Source organism: Varanus komodoensis, unplaced genomic scaffold, assembly GCF_004798865.1.
Source record: "Varanus komodoensis strain SLA01 unplaced genomic scaffold, ASM479886v1 scaffold26, whole genome shotgun sequence".
NCBI classification, from domain to species: Eukaryota; Metazoa; Chordata; class Lepidosauria; order Squamata; family Varanidae; genus Varanus; species Varanus komodoensis.
This window is the reverse complement of record NW_025335684.1, coordinates 13,293,709-13,312,928: the sequence shown is the minus strand read 5'-3', so window position 1 is coordinate 13,312,928 and position 19,220 is coordinate 13,293,709. Positions and strand designations below refer to the sequence as shown.

General features: G+C 51.4%; 1 protein-coding gene and 1 non-coding gene across 2 annotated transcripts; both read right to left on the bottom strand.

Moving 5' to 3' along the window:
* Nucleotides 1-216: 216 nt before the first annotated feature.
* METTL26 (methyltransferase like 26) lies at nt 217-14,608 on the bottom strand. Its single transcript, XM_044433747.1, has 6 exons — nt 14,191-14,608; nt 7,356-7,518; nt 5,329-5,388; nt 4,547-4,614; nt 2,842-2,920; nt 217-2,125 (listed from the first exon to the last, which is right to left on the bottom strand). Exons 1-6 carry the CDS (start codon nt 14,385-14,387, stop codon nt 2,078-2,080), a joined length of 615 nt encoding a protein of 204 aa, XP_044289682.1. The 5' UTR covers nt 14,388-14,608; the 3' UTR covers nt 217-2,077.
* A 761-nt stretch (nt 14,609-15,369) lies between these two features.
* On the bottom strand, nt 15,370-15,440 carry TRNAG-CCC. The gene has a single exon. It is a non-coding gene; the product is annotated as a tRNA-Gly (tRNA).
* Nucleotides 15,441-19,220: the final 3,780 nt, after the last annotated feature.

Below are 19,220 nucleotides of genomic sequence, written 5' to 3'. Positions count from 1 at the left end.
GGCATCAGCTGATTTAGTCAGATAATTAAAATGGAGGTTACTTTGCTGGGTCCAGTACTAGGTGTAACTCCAAGGAACCAAAAACGGTGCTCCCACACAGCCTCTGTTCTACTCTCAGAACCTTCTCTGCCGATGCCCGGCAGCCAATACCCAGTTGGGGACGGTGGGCTGGCATTTCCCTGGAGCACGAGGCAAATGAGACTCCTCAGCCAGTGCTTCCTGAACATTACATTTATTTTGCACCCAGATGCAGCATCAGTTACGCAAGGCAACCTCCTCCTCCAACCCCATTCTGCAAATTCATGCTATTCTACAAGCCACCACTGGAGGGAGCCATTCATTCATAAACAGAATTAAGAGACACTTTTGTTTTTTTTTCCCATTGTTTGAATCCCGGCCCAGAAGAAATAAGGCCACATTCAAGAAACTGGTTGCCTACCTTACGGGTGGCTCTGGGCCAAGTTGGGAGACACTAAAGTAAAGTATTTCGTAGTGGTGGTGGATACGGGGAATCATTGCTCCACACAACAGGTGAGCAGAGGGTTGAGGAAGGCTTTTTTGGAAGCCACTGAAAAAGAATTAAACCACATACTGCTGCATTTCCGGGACTGTAACTTTTCACAATACAGCTGCAGCATTAAAAGTGTTGAATACTTGGTGGTATTTACAAAACAAACCTTCCCCCAGGCAGAAAAGTAGCCCGGCCTCCCCGCTCTGCAGCCTTCCACGTGTGTTTCAACTACAGCTTCCTTCTTCCCCGGCTCGCGTGGCCACCGCAACCTGCAAGGCTTCCTCAGAGCCAGGACCAGAGATGAACCGCACAGAGCGGTTTTTAGCAACTGAGTGTGCAGATGGGGACACCCCATGGTTACATGCTCTTCCATGGGAGGCTGGGGATGATGGGACTGCAGTCCAACACAAATGGAGGACTGAAAACTGGGGTAATCATTTCTTCCAATGCACTAGTTTTCCACAAGCAGGAATATTCTGATTTGGGGTGGAAATACGAACACCCAGTTCCTTCCCCGCATACAGTCCCGGGGACTCAGCAGCAGGCTGTTGACTGGAAAGTGTTAGGAGTGGTCTCATCAACAAGGGCCGGGGTTGAAAACGAGCCACACTAAGGAGCCACCCTGTCTTCTGCATCCCCAAAGCACTGGCCAGATCCTGCTGCATCTCTTTCTGTGGCAAGCAGGCTGAAGATGTGACTGCAGCAAAAGGCACAAGACGCTGGGCACTCCCAGCCCTACAGGGGCCTGGCGGCAGGCCCCACACAGGCTGCAGAAGCTGCCCAATGGTGCAGGGAGGTGAGGAGGGGCCTGGCTCTCCAGCGGGGGGCAGGCAAGGGCCACCCAGGGGTGCCAGCTCTCAACTCGCCCTTCTCACCCGCCCGAGCATCAAACCATTGGGTCCTTTCCTGGGGGCACCTAAGTGCCGAGCGACGTTTCCCCCGCAACACTCCCACACCCCAGCCCGCTCCCAAGTCACAGTACCGGGTCGACAAACACCAGGGCCAGTGAGGAAGGCCTTCCACGTGCACTGGTGAAGCAAGCCACAAAAGCAACAGCCCGAGAGGCAAAGGCCCTGCCCGGGAACGAGGCCCAAACAGGGAGCAGCTGCCCATGCTGGCACCAAACGCGAAGGCATACGGAGGCAGGACGGGGGCCAGGCACGGGGTGCTGGGTGAGGAGGGAGATGCTGGGGTGTGGCCATACCTGGGCCCCCTGCACAGGTTCCGGTTCTCCAAGCAGGCAAACAGTAGGGGTAGGTGGTCCAAGGTATCCCTGGCAGCTGCAACTCACGCACAACACAAGAAAAAGACAGAGGCACACTGCGTTCCAAGCCAAAGCCCAGAAGGGCTTGATGCCTCCTTGCCACAACTTTCGGCGAAGGTCTTCCCCTCTGGACTGACATCTTCGAGGAGGACACCAGGTTTACTCCTCCCAAGGAAGGAAGAAAGAAGCGATGCGAAGCCGAGCAAAGGAGGCTGAATGGATTCTGCCAGGGCAGGTGATCCTTTGGTCAGAAGAGGCTCTCCTTGGGGGTCTCCCCCTCGCAAAGGCAGGGGACTGGCTGGCTACTGCTTGCGGAAAATAAGGCACTTGTTGTTCGCAGGCATATCGACCTGGAAGTAGGAACGCCATTGTTACTGAGCTCCCTGCTCCGTTATGAAGCACGAGTGCAAACCAGGTGCTCCGCAGCTGCTCCAGAGCATCTTAGCTTCCTTTGGCCTCATCCCCTTTCCCCAGTTATTTGCTAGTTTCTCAGCTGTGGGGCAGTTTTCCCCTTGCACTTTAAAAGGCGAAAATGCCTCTTGCAAAGCTGGGTTCCCAGCAAGAAGAGCTTTAAGTGACTATATGCAGGTGCTTTGGGTCCCGCCCCCTTCTGCCCTCTGTCCCACTGAAATGGGCTCCGGAGAGCAACTCCAAAATGGAGCTCAGCTCTCGTGCGGCAAGAAGCTCGGCTCCCCTCCTGCAGAGACGGGGCTACGATGTGCGCTGTGAGGGGTCTGCCTGGTCAGGAACGGTGGAGGCTGCGGGCCCAGCGAGCGCCGGGTGGGCGCTCCAGCCTGGGGCTGCTTTCCCCTGGACCTGGCAGCAGAGACTGGCTGGGAAGCCCTGCTCCACTGCGTCAAGGGGCACTTCAGCTCTGAGGTGAGGGAAACGCCTTGCGGGGAGCCTTCGCCGTGCCCAGAGCCTGCTGCCCTGGGGAGAGTGCCAAAGACCGTGTGGAACAGAGGGATAAGGTGCCTCTCCCAACAGCTTCCTTCCTTCTAGAGTTCCCCTTCCTTGGTCCTCTATGGACACCCCACTGGGCGCCCTCTGTGCTCTTCTCACGTACCATCCTCTCCAGCTGCATCCCGTTGGCCTCCGCCAGCTGCTGCAGCAGAGTGGTGTCCCGGAGGCCCCAGGCCGGGTTTCTGGAGGAGCAGAGAAGGAGAGAGACTCATTAGCATGGGGCGCAACCAAGGCTCCTGCAAGCCCAGCAAACGAAGAGCAGCTCCGCTCACTAGATTACTGCATCCAGCAGAGCGGTGGCCCAGGTGGTCTCTGCGGTGCCGTCTGGCTTGCAACTACTTTCCGAAAGCAGAACAATCACCCTTCCGGCACATCAATGTTCCATCCAGAAGATCAGCGGTCCCCAACCTGGTGGATGCCAAGTGTTTGGATTACAATACCCATCAGCTCTGGCTGACGCAGCCAAGGCTGGAGCTGTGGTCCAAACCATCAGGTTGGGAAAGGCTGCGCTGGGTTGTGACCTACATGTAGCGTATGCAGTTTATGCCACCCCGTGTCCCCACGAAGAGGCAGCCATGAGCACTGTGGGCAATGCAGGGCAACACAAGCATTTTTGCTGCGCGTGTCCCCCAACCAAAGCGATGGGAATCTCTTTAAAAACCAACAGGTACAAGCGATCATGATTTCTGGGCAGGATTCAGACTTGGTGTCCCCTAGAAACTGCAGCCACGGAATGTGGAAGCTGCATAGATGCAAAGAGAGAAAGAAGGGTTTTTGTTGCCCTTCACATTTGTAGACTGTTTTCGAGTTTTCAAAACACTTTTTTTCTTTATTTTTAGCTGTTTAAAATGTTTCTTAGATGTTTTGATACTTTTATTGCATATTATTGCCTTGTTTTTATGGATTGTTGTAAGCTTCAGTTAGGGGGTGGTGCAGAAATGAATGAAGAGGGCGAGGCGGCAGCTAATGAGACACCCTCAATATGTGTGAATATTTTCAGAGGACACGTGGACCTTGCTCCTCCTCTTATAATGTCACAACTAAAATCCAAAAAGACAGCAAAAAGATTGAGGAGCAGACGCAGCGGCAAGCAGAAGAAAGAGACAACAGCTCCAGTTATGCTTCGTTGGGCTTGGTCACGCTTGCAGGCATCCGATCAAGGTCCTCAAAGCCACCTCCCTGCTCGCTGTCGGCGAGTGCCTCTTTTAACCCGGTGAGCCCCCAGCCATCTCCCTGAGACTGAGAGCCAGAGCTGCCAGTGCTGGACCGGAGTCCCAGGAGATCCGGCTTCTAGTCCTCACTCAGCCCTGACACTCACTGGGTGACTTTGGGCCGGTCACAGCCTGAGCTCAACCTACCCCACAGGGCTGCTGCTGGAGGATAAAAGAGAGCTTTGTAAGCTGCCTTGGGCTCCTCACAAGGGGAAAAAAGCAGCATATAAATGCAAGGGAACAGCAGAAAATCATTTCCAGATACTTCGGTTCCCATTCCTGACCATTGACCACACTGGCTGGGACGTGAAGCCTGCAACATCTGGAGATGCCCACACCTGCTTTACCACCATTCTGCCCCTGCACTGTGGGCCAGTGTTACCCTCGTCTTTTTGGACTGGGGGAAAGAGGGAACCGGAGAAGCCACTGGCTTGCCTTTGGGCCATGCGGACAAGGTCATGCCCAGGTGAGCCAGTAGAGGGAGCGGTAGCTCCAGCTCCCAATTGCTGCACTACAAGAGCCGGCAGGAGATTAAAACTACCCCCCATTCCCGCTTCTGAGGCTGGGAGCACCCCCTCCACCCTGCCCCATGCTTACCTCTGCCGCAGCTTGCAGTCGAAGTCCACGTTGCTCTGAGGGGTGATGCACCCATTCACGGCATAGGGCTGTGCGGGACCGAGCAGGGGGGAAACGCAGTCAGGCAAAGCGATACCCTACCCAGGGCCTCCACAGCCCTGCTGGAGAGCTGCAGGCTGAGGAGGGCCCTCCTGAAGGTCAGGGCGAGCAAAGCTCAGTTCCTAAATGAGATCCCCCCACCCGCATCTCTTGCTCTAAGGAGCTCATGGTGGTTCTCCCCACAAGCACCTTTATCCTCACAATAATCCTGCAAGACAGGCGAAGCTGAGAAAGCATTCGTGGCCTGTGGTCACTTTTCACGGCTGAGCAAAGACCTGAACTCAGATCTAGTCTGGCAGTGTAACCACTGCACTACACTGCCTCTGGGCTCCAGCCCTGGCCTCCTGCCCAAACCCACACTGATGCAGCCTTTCCCAAACAAAACTGGGGAAACGCAGAATCATTAAGCCAGTCTTTGCCAACGTGAGGCCCTCCAGACAGCAGGCAGTACAGCTCCATCATCCACAGCCAGGACGTGGCCAAGGGGTATGGGCGCGGTAGTCCAGGACATCTGGAAGGCTGAAAGCAGGTCCCAAAGGGGGCAGGAGTGCTGCCTCTGGGTCAGTTCTGGAGCACCCTCCAAACGCAGCTGCGGCAGAGAGCTGAGCCCGGTTCCCCCTGGCCACACGGGAACGCTAAGCCACGTGGTGATCCACCTTCAGCCCACCTTTGCCCTCATGACAACAAACAGAGCAGCAACTTACGCCGTATGTGAGCATCACAGCTTTGGGTTTTAGCAATTTTCCCGCTCCTTTGAACAAGCCCTGGAGAAGAGAACAAAGGAAAAAGCAGAGAGGGGAGGGAAGCCCCTCCTAGCATGAACTCCAGCCACTTCCCCCTGTGCTGCCCGCCACCTGCGCAAGGAGATGGCCGCTCTCCATCAGGACAACTGAGCTGCCTCTTTGGCAGTCCTGCCTCGTGGATTCTGCCCCCGACCCATGCAAAGCGGGGGGAAATTACAGTATGTTTCAGAAACTGCGTCGTTTCTGGAATCAGAGGCATCCTGCAAAGGTGGGAGGAATGCATTCAGCACATGCTCAGAGGCACCACCCTTGAGCATTGCAGACATATGTTTCCTTCACCATTCTATCAGCTGCTCAAATCATGTACTGCTGCTTGCTGTATATGCAACCTGAAAGAGAAGGCTAGATTTCTGCTACTGCCAAAACCAGCTTTCCCCAAAAACTAACATCCCAAAGGCTGAAACAGATGCAGGATGGAAAGCAATCCAGCTAACCTTGCTGGCTGCCGCTAGATGGCACTCCTGCTTGCATGAGCTTAGGGGACTGCCCAAAATCCCAAGGACCCAGGAAGAGGCGCTGAGAATGCGACGGAGGTGTGCGCGTGGCCATGTGTGGATCCTTCCAGAAGCAAAGGGTGGACGTACCCCTCATGCTGCGGCCCCACTCTGGGTTGCCTTCCCCTGATGGGCAAGGCCTGTTTTCCTTTTCAGTCTTGTGTGCCAGGGCTACCCACACGGCAAATGCCTCTTCGGCCTCATCTTAATCAGGCTGAGCATTAGGCAGGGCGGATTCCACTGCATGGCCATGGCCTGCCCAACAGCGCCCACCACTGCATTTTAAGACAATTACAGCAGGCAGGCAAGGCTTCTGCATTTCCCCGGATTCCTTGCTTGCCCTCCCACTCAACATCCAGCCGGAGGAAGATCATGGGCCAACTCGAAAAATCGCGTTCTTCTTGCCACCCTTGGATAGGCCCCAGACGGTGCTCCTGGCACTGAAAATGCTTCCACTACCCCACACCTGCTGAGGTCCTTTATTTTGCCATCCTGTGTCTGTTCAGACAGAAAAAACCCAGGAGATTCAAGGCCTTTCTGGTTTATTTTTTGTTTGTTTTGCTACCCTGAAACATTTAAAATAAAGAGCAGAAACTCAACTGTATAGCATTAAGTTACCAACAGATCTCAAGATGCACGAGGCAGGGAAAAGGGGGAAATGTCTCTTCTGGCACTGAGAAAACAAGCCTTGGCACCAAGCAAACCCCTCCGGCGAGAGGAGTCCACACTCGGGGGCCAGCAAAGGAAAGGCCCTGCCTATCCCTGGTCACTCATGGAAGTTGGTTCCCTGGGGAACTGGAGCACTGAACCCCCCTTGAATGGGGCTCCTCATTCTGGGTGATCCAGAGAAACCTCTCCACTGTGGGCTTATTTAGTGCACTACCCTACGCATGTTTAAAACCTGCATGTTAGAAAAAAAGCTCTGGGAATGCTGGGATTGAGGGCCTTTTTCTGCCTACATGTACGCTGGATGGCACCATAATTAGGACTCGAAGCCCCGTGCCCTGCTGCTCATAGGCCTCCAAACCAACATGAACTGGTGTAAGCCCGCAGTCCCAGCCTACAAACACCCACCCTTTCCCCCTCTATGTCCTGCGCTTGGGAAGGGTTAGGGCTAGAGAAGGGGGAGGGGGCTCCAGGATGCCACATAAACCTATGGTGTTCCAGAGAAGAGGAGGGAGCCAGATGTCCTTTAAGTATTTTTGTACCACCTTTCTATTATGTTCCCCAGGGGAATTTATAAAAATGATATAACAAATGAACAATGATATAACAATTAAAAATAAATTTAAAGTAAGAGAAAAGAAGGACACGTCCAGTGAGGCACTCCCCATCAGCCCAAGCAAAAAAAAAACTGGGATTGCATGGCATTCCACAGGGCTCTCCACCAAACAGACACACGGGAAGGTTGTTGCAATGGGAAGGCGGCCTCACCTGGGTGCAGCTCATTTCCGAGATATGGATCATGTTGATGTTGACTATGAGGTCCAGAGACTCCGGGCGCAGGCCTCCCCACATCTCCCAGCTCTGGGATGAATCCAAGTAGATGGGGGGCTTGACATTGGAGAGGCGGAGGGCCTTGATGAATGCAGAGATGCTGCCAAGAGAGACCAGAGGACCAGCTGAGCATGCACAGAGACCTGCAGTTGGCACGTGAGAAATATCAGAGCTGACTGAGACAGGTTGGCCGCAGGGAGTCGCGGTTGGCCTTCTTCTTGGAAGGGCACCTCACCGCTAACCGAATGCACTTGATCATGGTGAGAGGTGGCGATGGATGGCCCCGAATCTTTCAGTAGCAGCCCCACACTCTTGGAGGCCATTTCCTCCACCTCCCTGGGCCAAATAAAGGCGACCTGATCGGCCCAGATTTGCTGGCCTTTTACCAAGTGCTTCACGTCCTGTGGACCCCCAGAGTAAGTCTTTCTGCCTGAGCTTTTCCCCCTGAGGTCAGCCACCACTGTTCCTCTGCCCATACATCTCCTCTTTCAAACAAGGTTGTCCTTCAGGGACAGGATCCTTTCAAGACACACACGTGGCCAGTTTGCAGGGGATGCCATATGAGGAGAGACTGAGGGAACTGGGTCTCTTCAGCCTGGAGGAGACTCTGAGGGGATCTGTTGGCGACATGCGAGGGGGTGTCACACGGAGGTGGGTAGAGACCTGTTCTCCCCTGCAGAGGAAGGTAGGACGTGCTCCAACGGAGCAAAGCTCAGGGAACCAAGGTTCCATTTAGATGGCAGGAAGCACTTCCTGACAGTTAGGACCCCGAGGATATGGAATGGGCTTCCACGGGAGGTCCTTGAGGCCCCATTGGTGAAGGTGTTCAAAGATAGGCTGGACGTGCACATGGTGGGCATGTCGTGAGTGGTGCCGGCGGGAGCTGGGGGTCAGACTAGATGGCCCGGGAGACCCCTTCTGACTCGCTCTGTTTCTATGTTTCTACATGCACTTTGCAGCATATATAAATTAGCAAATGTGTGCATGTTTTCCTTTTGACCGATGCATATTGTCAGGGTCCAGGGGTACGGACAGTCAAAGCACCAGGACCCAGATGCTCAGCATGGTATACAGATCTTATTCCAACCATGGTCAGACAGTCCATGCTGACTGTGAATCCTGGAAGTTGCAGCCCAAGCTGCGTTCGTTCATTCGTTCTTCGGATCACACAAGTGCCATGCGTGACCCATATGCTACCCTCCAGGAACACCGGCATCAGCATTGGAAAGTGCACCATTTTATCATGACAATAAATAACCAGTCTATAAGAAGAGCAGGTTAATAATAATATCCCAGGTTTTACTGATTTTTACTGGCAATGTTTTAATGGGATTTTACAAAATCGGTTCTTACCGATTTTACAGTATTCACTTTTCTGTAGCTCTTATTTTGCATGCCTCCTGGATGAGCTTCTGCCCTTAAGACCCTCCAGGTCTAGGGACAGCTTGCCTGGGACCACAAGAATAGGAATTCTCAGACTTCTGGCAAACCCCAACTATTAGCTGGGGGATGAGGCCCACAGTCCCACAGGAAAGGTTCAGCAGAGGAGCTCAGGGCCGGGGCTGGCAGGGCCCACTGGCCAAGTCCCAGAGGCCCACTTCCCCCTCGCCATCCACCTGCATCTCGCTCGAGCCCCGACAGCACAGGCAGGCAGGGGAAGCTGCTTCCACCCTCTTGCTCCGGCGCTCTCTGCCGGTCAAGCCTGCAAGTGGGACCTCTGAGGAGGAAGGCAAGGGGAGGGAGGGGGAGCAAAAGCAGTTGGGGACGAGGGAGGGAGGGAGGGATCGAGGCTGCTTTGCCCAAGGGCCCTCCAAAACACGGAGTCAGCACTGCTGCAGGCCACAGAGGATGGGCGTTCACACAACTGACAGGGAGGAGGCACAGAACCCCGATCCTGCGCATGGCCCTGATCCACACACGCGCTCACTTGCACCCACGGGGATCGCCATCTGCGGTCATTCCTACGGGGCAGGCCTTTGAGGCAGAGGTCCGGGGCCTGTCTGAGTAGGAGGCACCCTAGAGGCCGCTCAGTCGCACTGGGCTGTTGTGTGGGAGGGAGGGACTTGCCACCTGAACCGGCAGAGCCGGAGCACATGCACCCAGCGGCCCTGGCTCTTCACAGGGGAGCGCTCACGTGCATCAGTGGAAGCCTTCAGGGGAGAGATGATCCGGGTCAGGGCAGCAGCCGGGGTGGCAGCAGGCCAAGCGGCCCTCCTCCGCCTACTGCCAGAGTCCTGATCCAGATCGGGGCCAAGACCACTGTTGCTTTTTCTAAAAGATGCCCACAACTGCAAATTGTGCAACCAGCATGTCGTTTCATGTAGCCCTAATTCTAAGGAGGGCGATTCATGGTCCTCCAGGTGTTATAGCTTACAAACCCTACAATCCCTTACCACTGGCTGTAACAGCTAGGACTGCTGGGAGTTGCAGGTCAAACCATTGGGAGGCCACACACTTCCCAGCCGTGCCCAGCCCACCTGGAACAAATTTAGAAGTCCAAAGTTCAACCCTCTCCGAAACCAGGGGCTAGTCTGATGTCGCTCTTGTGTGAAATAAAAGCGTCTTACGTCTATGAAGTCAGAGCAAATACCGAAGCTTGCGGAACAGTTAAAGCATAACTGATCCCTGTCCGGTGATCCTGCCGGTGCCCTTTTGCTTGGGCTGATGGGAAATGGCTCGCCGGACGTGTCCAAGGTCCAGCTCAGAAGCCACAGCAAGAATCAGAGTGCCCTTCAGCCCCTAAGACCCATGAACGGGTCCTGGAGCCCATTCTCCTCTGTTTATTTATTAAAACATTTCTATGCCGCCCCATTCGCCGAAGCCTTGGGGCGGCTCACAACATTAAGTAAAAACATTAAGTTAAAACATTAACTTAACATAAAATTAAGTTAAAATGTTTGTAAAATACAAACATTAAGTTAAAATACAAAAAATAACAATATAAAATAAGTTGCCAAACCAAGGGTGCAGTGGAGGGGCCCCTCGTGGAGTCAGAGCACCCCCACTTATTTTGGGGGGCCCTCAGAGGGTCACTGGATCCTGAAGCCACGGTCACTGTCCCTCCCCCACCGCCGCTCACGGGAGTTACTCTTGCTGGTCCGTGGCCAGCAGCCGCCCTGTGTTAGAGTCCCAAATTTCATGGGCCGAGGGCAGGGGTGTTTTCTCGGCAGTTCCTGGGTGCTCCCTACCTGGAGAGGCCTGCCAGGTGTGCTCGGGGTCTCCTGGGGCATGTCTCCTGGTGGGCAGCCCCTGCTCCCCAGCAACATGGGGCCAGCCTGCCTGTGCTGCTCTGGAAACCCCCTCCCCCCCCACGCCACATGTTGAACATTTTTACCCCACTTTAAGCGGCCATCGCTTCCCCAGAGCATCTTGTGGGCCGCAGTTTGGCAAGGGTGCCAAGGGCCACTGGCGGACAGCTCCTCCTCACACGGAGAGGGACGGACTGGGAAGCCAGTCTGGGAGCCGCAGCTCTGCCAGGCGAGGAGGCGTTTTCTGGCAGCTCCTGGCCCCAGAATTATTTGGGAGAAATAATGGCTAAAGCGGAATAACAGTATCGGAACTAGAGCATATTCACTGGAATCAATGGGAAAAACCGGCCATGGCTGCTGACAGCCTCAAACGCCTCTTCCTTCGGTGAGGCTACTTTACGCATGATTCTGTGTGGCCCCAAAGACTGCATAAAAAAGGTCACTGGCTATTTCGAGAAACTGGAACCCCTGAACTCTGGGCTCTCGACTCTTGCATGAGCTCCCACACACATGTACGCACACGACAAGCCAGTGGCTGCAGAGGCCACAGAAAACAGAAAGAAACCAAACATTAACTGTCAAGCCCAACTGCTGCTCTTGGGAGAATATAGCGGCACGCGTTTCTGTAAGTGTGGCAATTAATGCCCGAGGGTCCTTTTTTCCTCTTCCCATCCCATCCCTTTCCTCTCATATGGCATATTTTAAGAGTAAGCCTGTGGGCAGAAACTGCCTTATTAATTCCAAATAAGCCACTTTAAGAGCTTTCTGGCTGGAGATCAAGGTATGATTGTAATTTTTTAAAAAATATCATTTATTCATAATAAGATAATAAGGAATAACTTCTAGAAGCTGTCCTTTGTTTCACCTCAAAAGGAGAGCTCTCCTCTTGCATTCATTACTCAGCAGAAATTCAAACAAGGTGACAAAGCTCATTTTTACTGTATAATCATAGGTTGCATAATCTTGGGAATAGGTCTGGCTTGGGGGTGTAGCTTTGATGGGGGCACGGCTTTGAGGTGCGGCTCTGACTATCATGAAGGGACCCCCATTTCTAAACTTGCCACTACACCACGTGGGCTACACTCCCTTGGGTACCCTTCGCCCTAAAAACTGGTGGTTTTGTGACTGGATTTCAGTGGCAAGCTGGTATGGTGTACAAAGCAGATCAAATGTAGCCTATTCCCAGGAGCTGCATATTGCTCACCTCAGCAGTGAGTCAACCTTCCGCCACCTGATGCCCTCTGGATATGTCAGATGGCAACCTCCATCATTCCCCACCCACACGGCCGTTGCCCATGCTAGCTGGGACTTGCACTCCAACACTTCTGCAAGGCCCCAGGCTGGGGACTGCTGTTCCAGGCAGCCGCCCAGTCACTCGCCCACGCTTACAACATATTGGCCCATTGCCAAATACAATTCAATTAGGGTTCTAGACTCCAGACACTGATGAGATTTTGCTGTCCAGGGGCTAGAAGGACAGCCGCCTCAGCTCAGCATACCTCAATCCCAAGGGAAGGGAAGGGTCTCATCTGCCGGCTCTCTGATTCAGAATCCAGGAGCTAAGCCACCCATGTCTCCCAGCTCGGAGATGAATCCAAGTAAAATGGCACCTTGACATTTGGAAGGGAGAGTGCCCTGGCAAATGCAGAGATGTTGGAAAGAGAGTTGACATCAGCCGTTTTCAGCTCCCTGCCTTTAAAGACGGCTCAGAATTCTAGTGGGACTGAATGCAGTAGTAGGGGCTAGAGATGGTCACAGGTGTGCCACTGGAACTGGTTGCTGATCTGCTCTGGGGCCCAATTTAAGGTGCTGCATTGGACTTTTAGAGCCCTAATCCTGGGGTGCAGAACTTCAGGCCCGGGTGCCAAATCTAGGGTTCAAATCGGAACTTCCAAAGGCCATCCAACTTGGTTTCTTGCCTTTTGTGCCATTTTCCCCGTTCTAAAAGACCGAAATGCTTCTTCTAAGGTTTCATTCCTGGCAGAAATAACTTTAATGTGCTTGCATTTTTGGTATGTCTGCCCCGCCCCTTTTGCCCACTGGCCCTCAAGAACATCTCCAAAGTGAAATTCAGGCCTAAATGAATTGGAAGCAGGGCATTTAAAGGCCATCTAAGCAGTGTGGTTCTGTCTGGGTGCAGCTCCCAGAAGGCAATGGCTTCAGAGTGCCATCCTGTGGGGATGCCTGCAACCCCCTCCTCTTGGAAGACCTGCAGCAGTGCCCCTCCCTCCCCTTCCCCACTCCGAAGAGGGCCACTTTGGGCTGCCCAGTTAGGAAGTGTTGGAGTGGGAGAAAAGGAGGCCACAACAATTTCAGTCTTTTCCCCTTTCTGAGTCCCCTTCCCCAACCTCCGAGAGCAGCTTGTGCAGTTCCTTTCACATCACTGGAGAGGTGCCAGCGAAACGGCGAGCGGAACTTCGATTCCCAGCTCCAAGGTCAGAATGGCTTCTTCAGCCTCAGCGCTGGCGGGCTGAGCTATCCAATGATCCGCAGCCCAGGTCTGGGGGGACACAGCATTATTGCTGCTTTCCAGCCTCAGGCAAAGAGCTAAGAGCTTCCCATCATGCCCCAGGGGGAAGTTTCCACCAGTGCCCTGGACGCAGCGTACCTGGTCAGCCCTGCCCTGACAAGCGCCTGTCTGTGGCCAGTGCTGCAGTGGGGGGATTCTAGACTCTGGATTTAATGGTCTTACAAGAGGGACTGTTTAGATGAGAATGTGCGTTGCTTTATTTCAAAAGGCGGCCAGTCACCCTCGTCTTCAGCCTCCCCGTCCAGCTCCAACAGCGCCATGTGTTCGCATCCTCCAGGTCCGCAAGGCAAGACGATTTCCCGCACTGACTGCTTGGGCAGCCTCCACGCTCTACCTGTGGCCATTCCAACGGCATTGGGTTGGCACTCGGCTTGTAAAAAATTAACCTGCTTTAATTTTCAATGATACCCTTAACACTGCCTTTAAAAACGTCTTTCCCCAAGTTTAGCCTTTGGGATGTTTTTTCTCTTCATCTACAATTATTTCAGTCTGTTATTGCTGCTTACAAAATTTTGATTGATTTGCTGCCTTATCCATCGGGGCCCCCTCCATCTGGAAGGCAACAGGCTGGAAAGGCCATTTTAAAGTGTTTTATCGTTTGTTGCACAGGATAAAGAAATGCACATATTTGCATTGGTAATTTGCATATGCTTATGAATGGTTCTCCTAGGAACACCCCTATTTGAAATAATAGATGCATGGAGAGAGGAAAGGGCGTCTGATATCGGGGGGAAACCCTCCGGCAGAGATTTAAGGGGGCGGGGAGGTGGATCCAGCAAGATCCAGGGCAAGATCCAGCGCCCTGGCCCTTCACTCCGGCCCATGGACAGCGGAGCAGGTGGCCTCCTCGAGAGTCGGGACTCCAACGGAGAGGTTTGTGGTGCCGGCCCTAGTCGGCCGCCTGCTGACACCGCCTCTCGTCTGCAGCCTGGGTCTGACCCAGCGGGTTGGACTGCCACGCCTATCATCCCCAGCCCTGCGACCACAGCTGTACCTCTCCATGGATTTCGGGTCCACGTCCGACGGCTGCCAGACCACGTTGGGCAGCGCCTGGGCGAAATGGGCCGCGTGCTGCCCGGAGCCGGAAGCCACTTCCAGCACCTGGACCTGCGGCTGGCTGCAGTTCACGTAGTTCCTCAGCACCCTCAGGATGGGCTCCTTGTTCCGGTCCGCCGCCGCGGCCACGATCATGATGGCAACCGGGCGGCCTTCGCCTCGAGCTCGCCCGGGAAGGAAGACGCCTCGAGTCGCTCCCGCTCCGCTCCGCTCGCTCCACCCGCCGCTGCCTCCCCTCGCGCTGCGCACCGCGACCGGGTCAGCCCGCCAGGGTCGCGCGGCTGCAAAGCAAGGCAGGAAGGCAACGCACCTTCAGCAACCCCTACAAAAGTTGCACCAAATGCGAGCTTGCCTTTTTCCCCTCACATGCTTCCCTTTCTTCCGGAGGCAAAAAAAAAAAACAGTTAATTAAAAAAAAAATACACGAGCAAAGGCATGCTGGGAGTTGTGTACTCCAAGATACGGGGAAAGGGCCCTAGGACTTTACAGTAAGAGTTCCGAAGGAGACAGAAAGACTACATTTCCCAGAATGAACAGCGCGCCACAAAAGCCGGGGAACAGCTCCATCTGGTACAGTTTATTCGCTGGTGCTTGTGAAAATTGGACTGTTTTGTGGGAACTTCCTTGATTCCAGAAGGAAATCTAGCGTTTAAATTGCTTAACAGAACAGTCTTCCTACACTGAGAAATAAATCTTCAATGGAATTTACTCCCTAGGAAAAGGGATTAGGATTGCAAATGAGAGAGACCTGAATCACAGAAGGAGATTCCCACCACCGCCGCCTTCAAATTCATGCTGCCAGCAAGCCAAAGGAAATAAGGTGACTTCGGCGCTAGTCCTCAAGATTCTTCGTTGTTCTTTGGAGCAGTAGATGAAGTTCCTTTGCTTTTAAGGAAAGGGCCCTTCTTCCATGCAAAACTATCCTTGAAAAGAGAGATCAAGTGCCTTAAAAGGCGGGGAGGGGGTTGGCATTGCCGTCTAGCTTCTGGAGCAAAGGCTGGCGAAAGGAAGTACAGGAGAAAGGCAGGAGCATGACTCAATGAAGAGAATAGGAAAGTGCGACAATTAATTTGCCCGTGCAAATTTGTAAAAATTAGAGAGAGAAAAAAAATCGTTCTGCGCCGCCCGGGAATCGAACCCGGGTCGCAAGAATGGGAATCTTGCATGATACCACTACACCAGCGGCGCGGTTGCGAATTCTTTCCTGCAAGGATTATTATGCAGTTATAACAGTGCGCCATCTATAGCCAAGTCATGATAAGTGACATATTCGTGCTTATCTCCTAAACCCGTAGGCGCTTGGGGAAATTTTGAGATTATTTAAGAAAAGATCCGATTCCTGCAATACAGCGACGTCAAGCTTCTTTATAACATTATTTCCTAACAGAAAGTGGTGTTCGTGGTAAAAGTAAAAAGACGTTTAACCAACCCTTAGCTACTGATTTTTTTAAAAAATGGGGATGAATGGGCGTTCATTATATCGATTCTTAAGAAAATGCAATGCTCTTACGTGCTGGCAGGAAGGAGGATAGAAAGAAGGCAACTGAACGGTGGCTATTGTCCAGCTTGACCAAGGGCAGTCCTCCATTTGAAGGCATTCTCTGAAAAGTGGTCCAGTCGAAATACAGTCTCAAGATAGGGCATCCTAGTCGCCCATCCATAGCTTGCGGCTGGTCAGTACTTGGGCTAAGCACATGGTCCCAGTTTTCCCCACTAAACTGAGAAGTATTGTTATCTCTTTGAATTTCAGAGGTTACTTCTAAATTTGCATCAGTAACTATAAACGTGCATTTTTTGCACAAACCTGCACCCTCGTTTTTTCCTCCTTTTTCACAATGTGCGACTGGTTACTATATGTTAAAATGTCCACAGAATTTCCCTTTTGCTCCATCACCAATGGTTTCAAGTAGAACATCCGGACCCTCCATAACTTCCTGCAACAAGGCAAGGCGTTGGCCGTAAAAGCATCTGAAACCACTTGAAAGTTATCTAACTGCACCACTCTGATCCTGCATGGATCTACTCAGAAGTAGCCTAGAAAAAAAGGCAAGAAAAAAACTGAAAAAGAGTATTTTTTCCATAAAATTTGGGGGGAAAGGGATTTTATGAAGGAAAAACTAATAGTTCAGATTTTTTTTTCCCCTGAACTATTCAAGTTTTCATTTTCTGAGCCTTCACATTTCTACTCTGAAACATGCAAACAACATGTTCAGATCCTTTTGGAACGACTTGTCACTCTGTCATTTTTATATACCTATTAGTTCTATGCAGAGATCTGTCTTAATTAATTACAATGTTCAGTGCTGTATTTTCTGCACTTCTTTAGACCGATTTTGGACTATCTTTCTGTGGGTCCAGGATACTGTATTTGCAAAACTCTCCTCAAGCACCATGTTTCAAACACATCAATTTTCTTCCTGACTTCTGTCTTCGCTGTTCAGTTTCCACACCCATGCACAGTGACTGGGAATACAATAGTGTGGATGATCTGGGCTTTTGTTTCCAGAGAATTGTCCTAACGCTTGAGGATTTTCTAGTTCCTTCATTGCTGCCCTTCCAAACCTGTCTTCCTCAAATTTCTTGGCCACAGTCTCCATTTAAACAGGTGACTGAGCCAAAGTATGCAAACTCTTTCACAATTTCCATTTCTTCATTCTTGACCTTTAAATTGCATAATTATTCTGTAGTCATGATTTTTGCCTTCTTAATGTTCAGCTGCAGTCCTGCTTTTGCACTTTTTATTTTCACTTTCATCAGGAGTCATTTCAGTTCATGGTTGTTTTCTGAAACATTGGTAGTAATATGGAATAATGCACAATATTACATTTCTATCAGTATCATTTGCATATCATAAATTACCGATGCATCTTCCACAGATTTACATGCCTTCTTCCTTTAATCCTAATCCAGCTGTCCTTACAATATGTTCTGTGTATATATTGAATACATAGAAGGACAAAATACACCCTTGCCTGACACCCTTGCCTATATGAAACCATTCTGCTTTGCCAGATGTGGGCCTAACTTTAGCTTCTGGATGGGCGGATGGGCTGGGTTTAGAGAACACACTCATTGTTCCATGAGGCAACACGGGTCATCGTTGTTCCATGGATGATAGTTAAACTGTGGGTAAACCTTCCCGCCGATTGTGGAGGTCCTTATGGCCCTGTGTTCTCTTTTGAAAAATTCCCCAAGGCAATGAACAGCCTACAAGATGGTGTGGTGGCTTAAGTGTTGGACTGGGGACTCAGAAGATACGGATTCTTAGTCCTCACTTGCTGGGTGTCTTTGGGCCAGGCATTCTCAGCCTAATGCACCTCACATGGTTGCTGTTGTGAGGATGAAATGGAGTGGATTACACAACATCCTGGGTTCCTTGCAAGAAGAAATGTGTTATTTTCCTGGGCTCCAAGATCACCGCAGATGGGGACTGCAGCCAAGAAATGAAAAGTTGCTTGCTCCTTGGGAGGAAAGCTATGGCAAATCTAGACACCATACGAAAAAGCAGAGACATCACTCTGCTGACAAAAGTTCATATAGTTAAGGCTATGGTTTCCCCAGTTGCAATGCATGGCTGTGAAAGCTGGACCATAAGGAAGGCTGAGCGCCGAAGGATTGAGGCCTTTGAATTGTGGTGCTGGAGGAGACTCCTGCAAGTCCCTTGGACAGCAAGGCGATCAAACCGGTCAGTCCTAGAGGAGATCAACCCTGACTGCTCTTTAGAAGGCCAGATACTGAAGATGAAACTCAAAGACTTTGGCCACCTAATGAGAAGAAAGGACTCACTGGAGAAGAGCCTAATGCTGGGAACAATAGATGGCAAAAGAGGAAGGGGACGGCAGAGAATGAGGTGGCTAGATGGAGTCACTGAAGCAGTGTGAGCTTGAGTGGACTCTGGGGGATGGTGGAGGGCAGGAAGACGTGAAGGAGTGTTGTCCATGGGGTCGCAGTGGGTCGGACACGACTTCACAACTAGCAAGCAAGCGATTTTGATTCCTATTTATTTACATCACTGATCACACCTTAAAATATATTTCCCCAACAATTAATACATAAACATAGGGCTACAATGGAAAGAATATGAAAGAAGTGGGAAAAAGCACATCACTAAACACTGTATGCATGAACTAGTAAAAATTGCTCATATCAAAAATTAAGGATAATTTTTAAAAATGCCTCCACTTAAATTATCATCCCTACATTGCACTGTTTTGAACCATTTCTGACCCATCTCCAATCTGTCTGGAAGTATCCATGCTTACAGAGGCATTTTCTTCTAACATTCTACCTTTGCCCTTTATGCCTGATACTTTCCAACTGAGCCAAAGCAGGCCCAGTTCCCATAATCCCCAGTTAGTGTGGGCCTGCAGGGCAGGCTAGAGATGATGGGAATTGCACTTAGCGCGTCTAGAGGGTGCCAAGCTTGGGGAGGCTGCCCTCCAGCACCCGCCTTAATCCTTGGGATAATCCGTGTGTTAACGGGTTTCACCTATGGCCCAGACATTGGACAATCCGATGCTGAGGTCATTTGTTAATGTAAGCACAAGTCACTTGTAGGAGAACATGGACCTTGGAACATTTCTGAACACCAGTGGAAATAGTGGAAATAAAATATACACTTAGAGATGTGCAGCACTCTCTTAAGCACTACCCTGCACTAGTTCTCCAGCAATGATTCCCCTCTTGATCCTAACAAATTTTTAGCTTGATGCTTGTATTATGGGGAGGAAAGTTGGAAGGAAGTTTAATGAGCCACAGGAGCTGACTTTCAGTGCCATTACATTCTAGATGTTAAACTGTTTTATATTTTTGTCTGTTGGAAGTTTAAGCTGTTTTAAATTCGGGACCTGGAATTTATACATTTTATTGTATTTGTACTTTTATTGTACCATTTTGTATTTTGATTTAAGTGTTGTGAACTGCCCAGAGCTTGGCTATTGAGTGGTATGAATCAAACAAGCAAAGAAT

Coding starts and splice junctions, on each gene's coding strand:
- METTL26 (XM_044433747.1), bottom strand. CDS start 14,387: ATGATCGTGGCCGCGGCGGCGGACCGGAACAAGGAGCCCATCCTGAGG. Junction 7,519..14,190: donor GACCCGAAATCCATGGAGAG/GTACAGCTGTGG, acceptor CTCTCTTGGCAG/CATCTCTGCATTCATCAAGG. Junction 2,126..2,841: donor GGATGCAGCTGGAGAGGATG/GTACGTGAGAAG, acceptor TCCTACTTCCAG/GTCGATATGCCTGCGAACAA.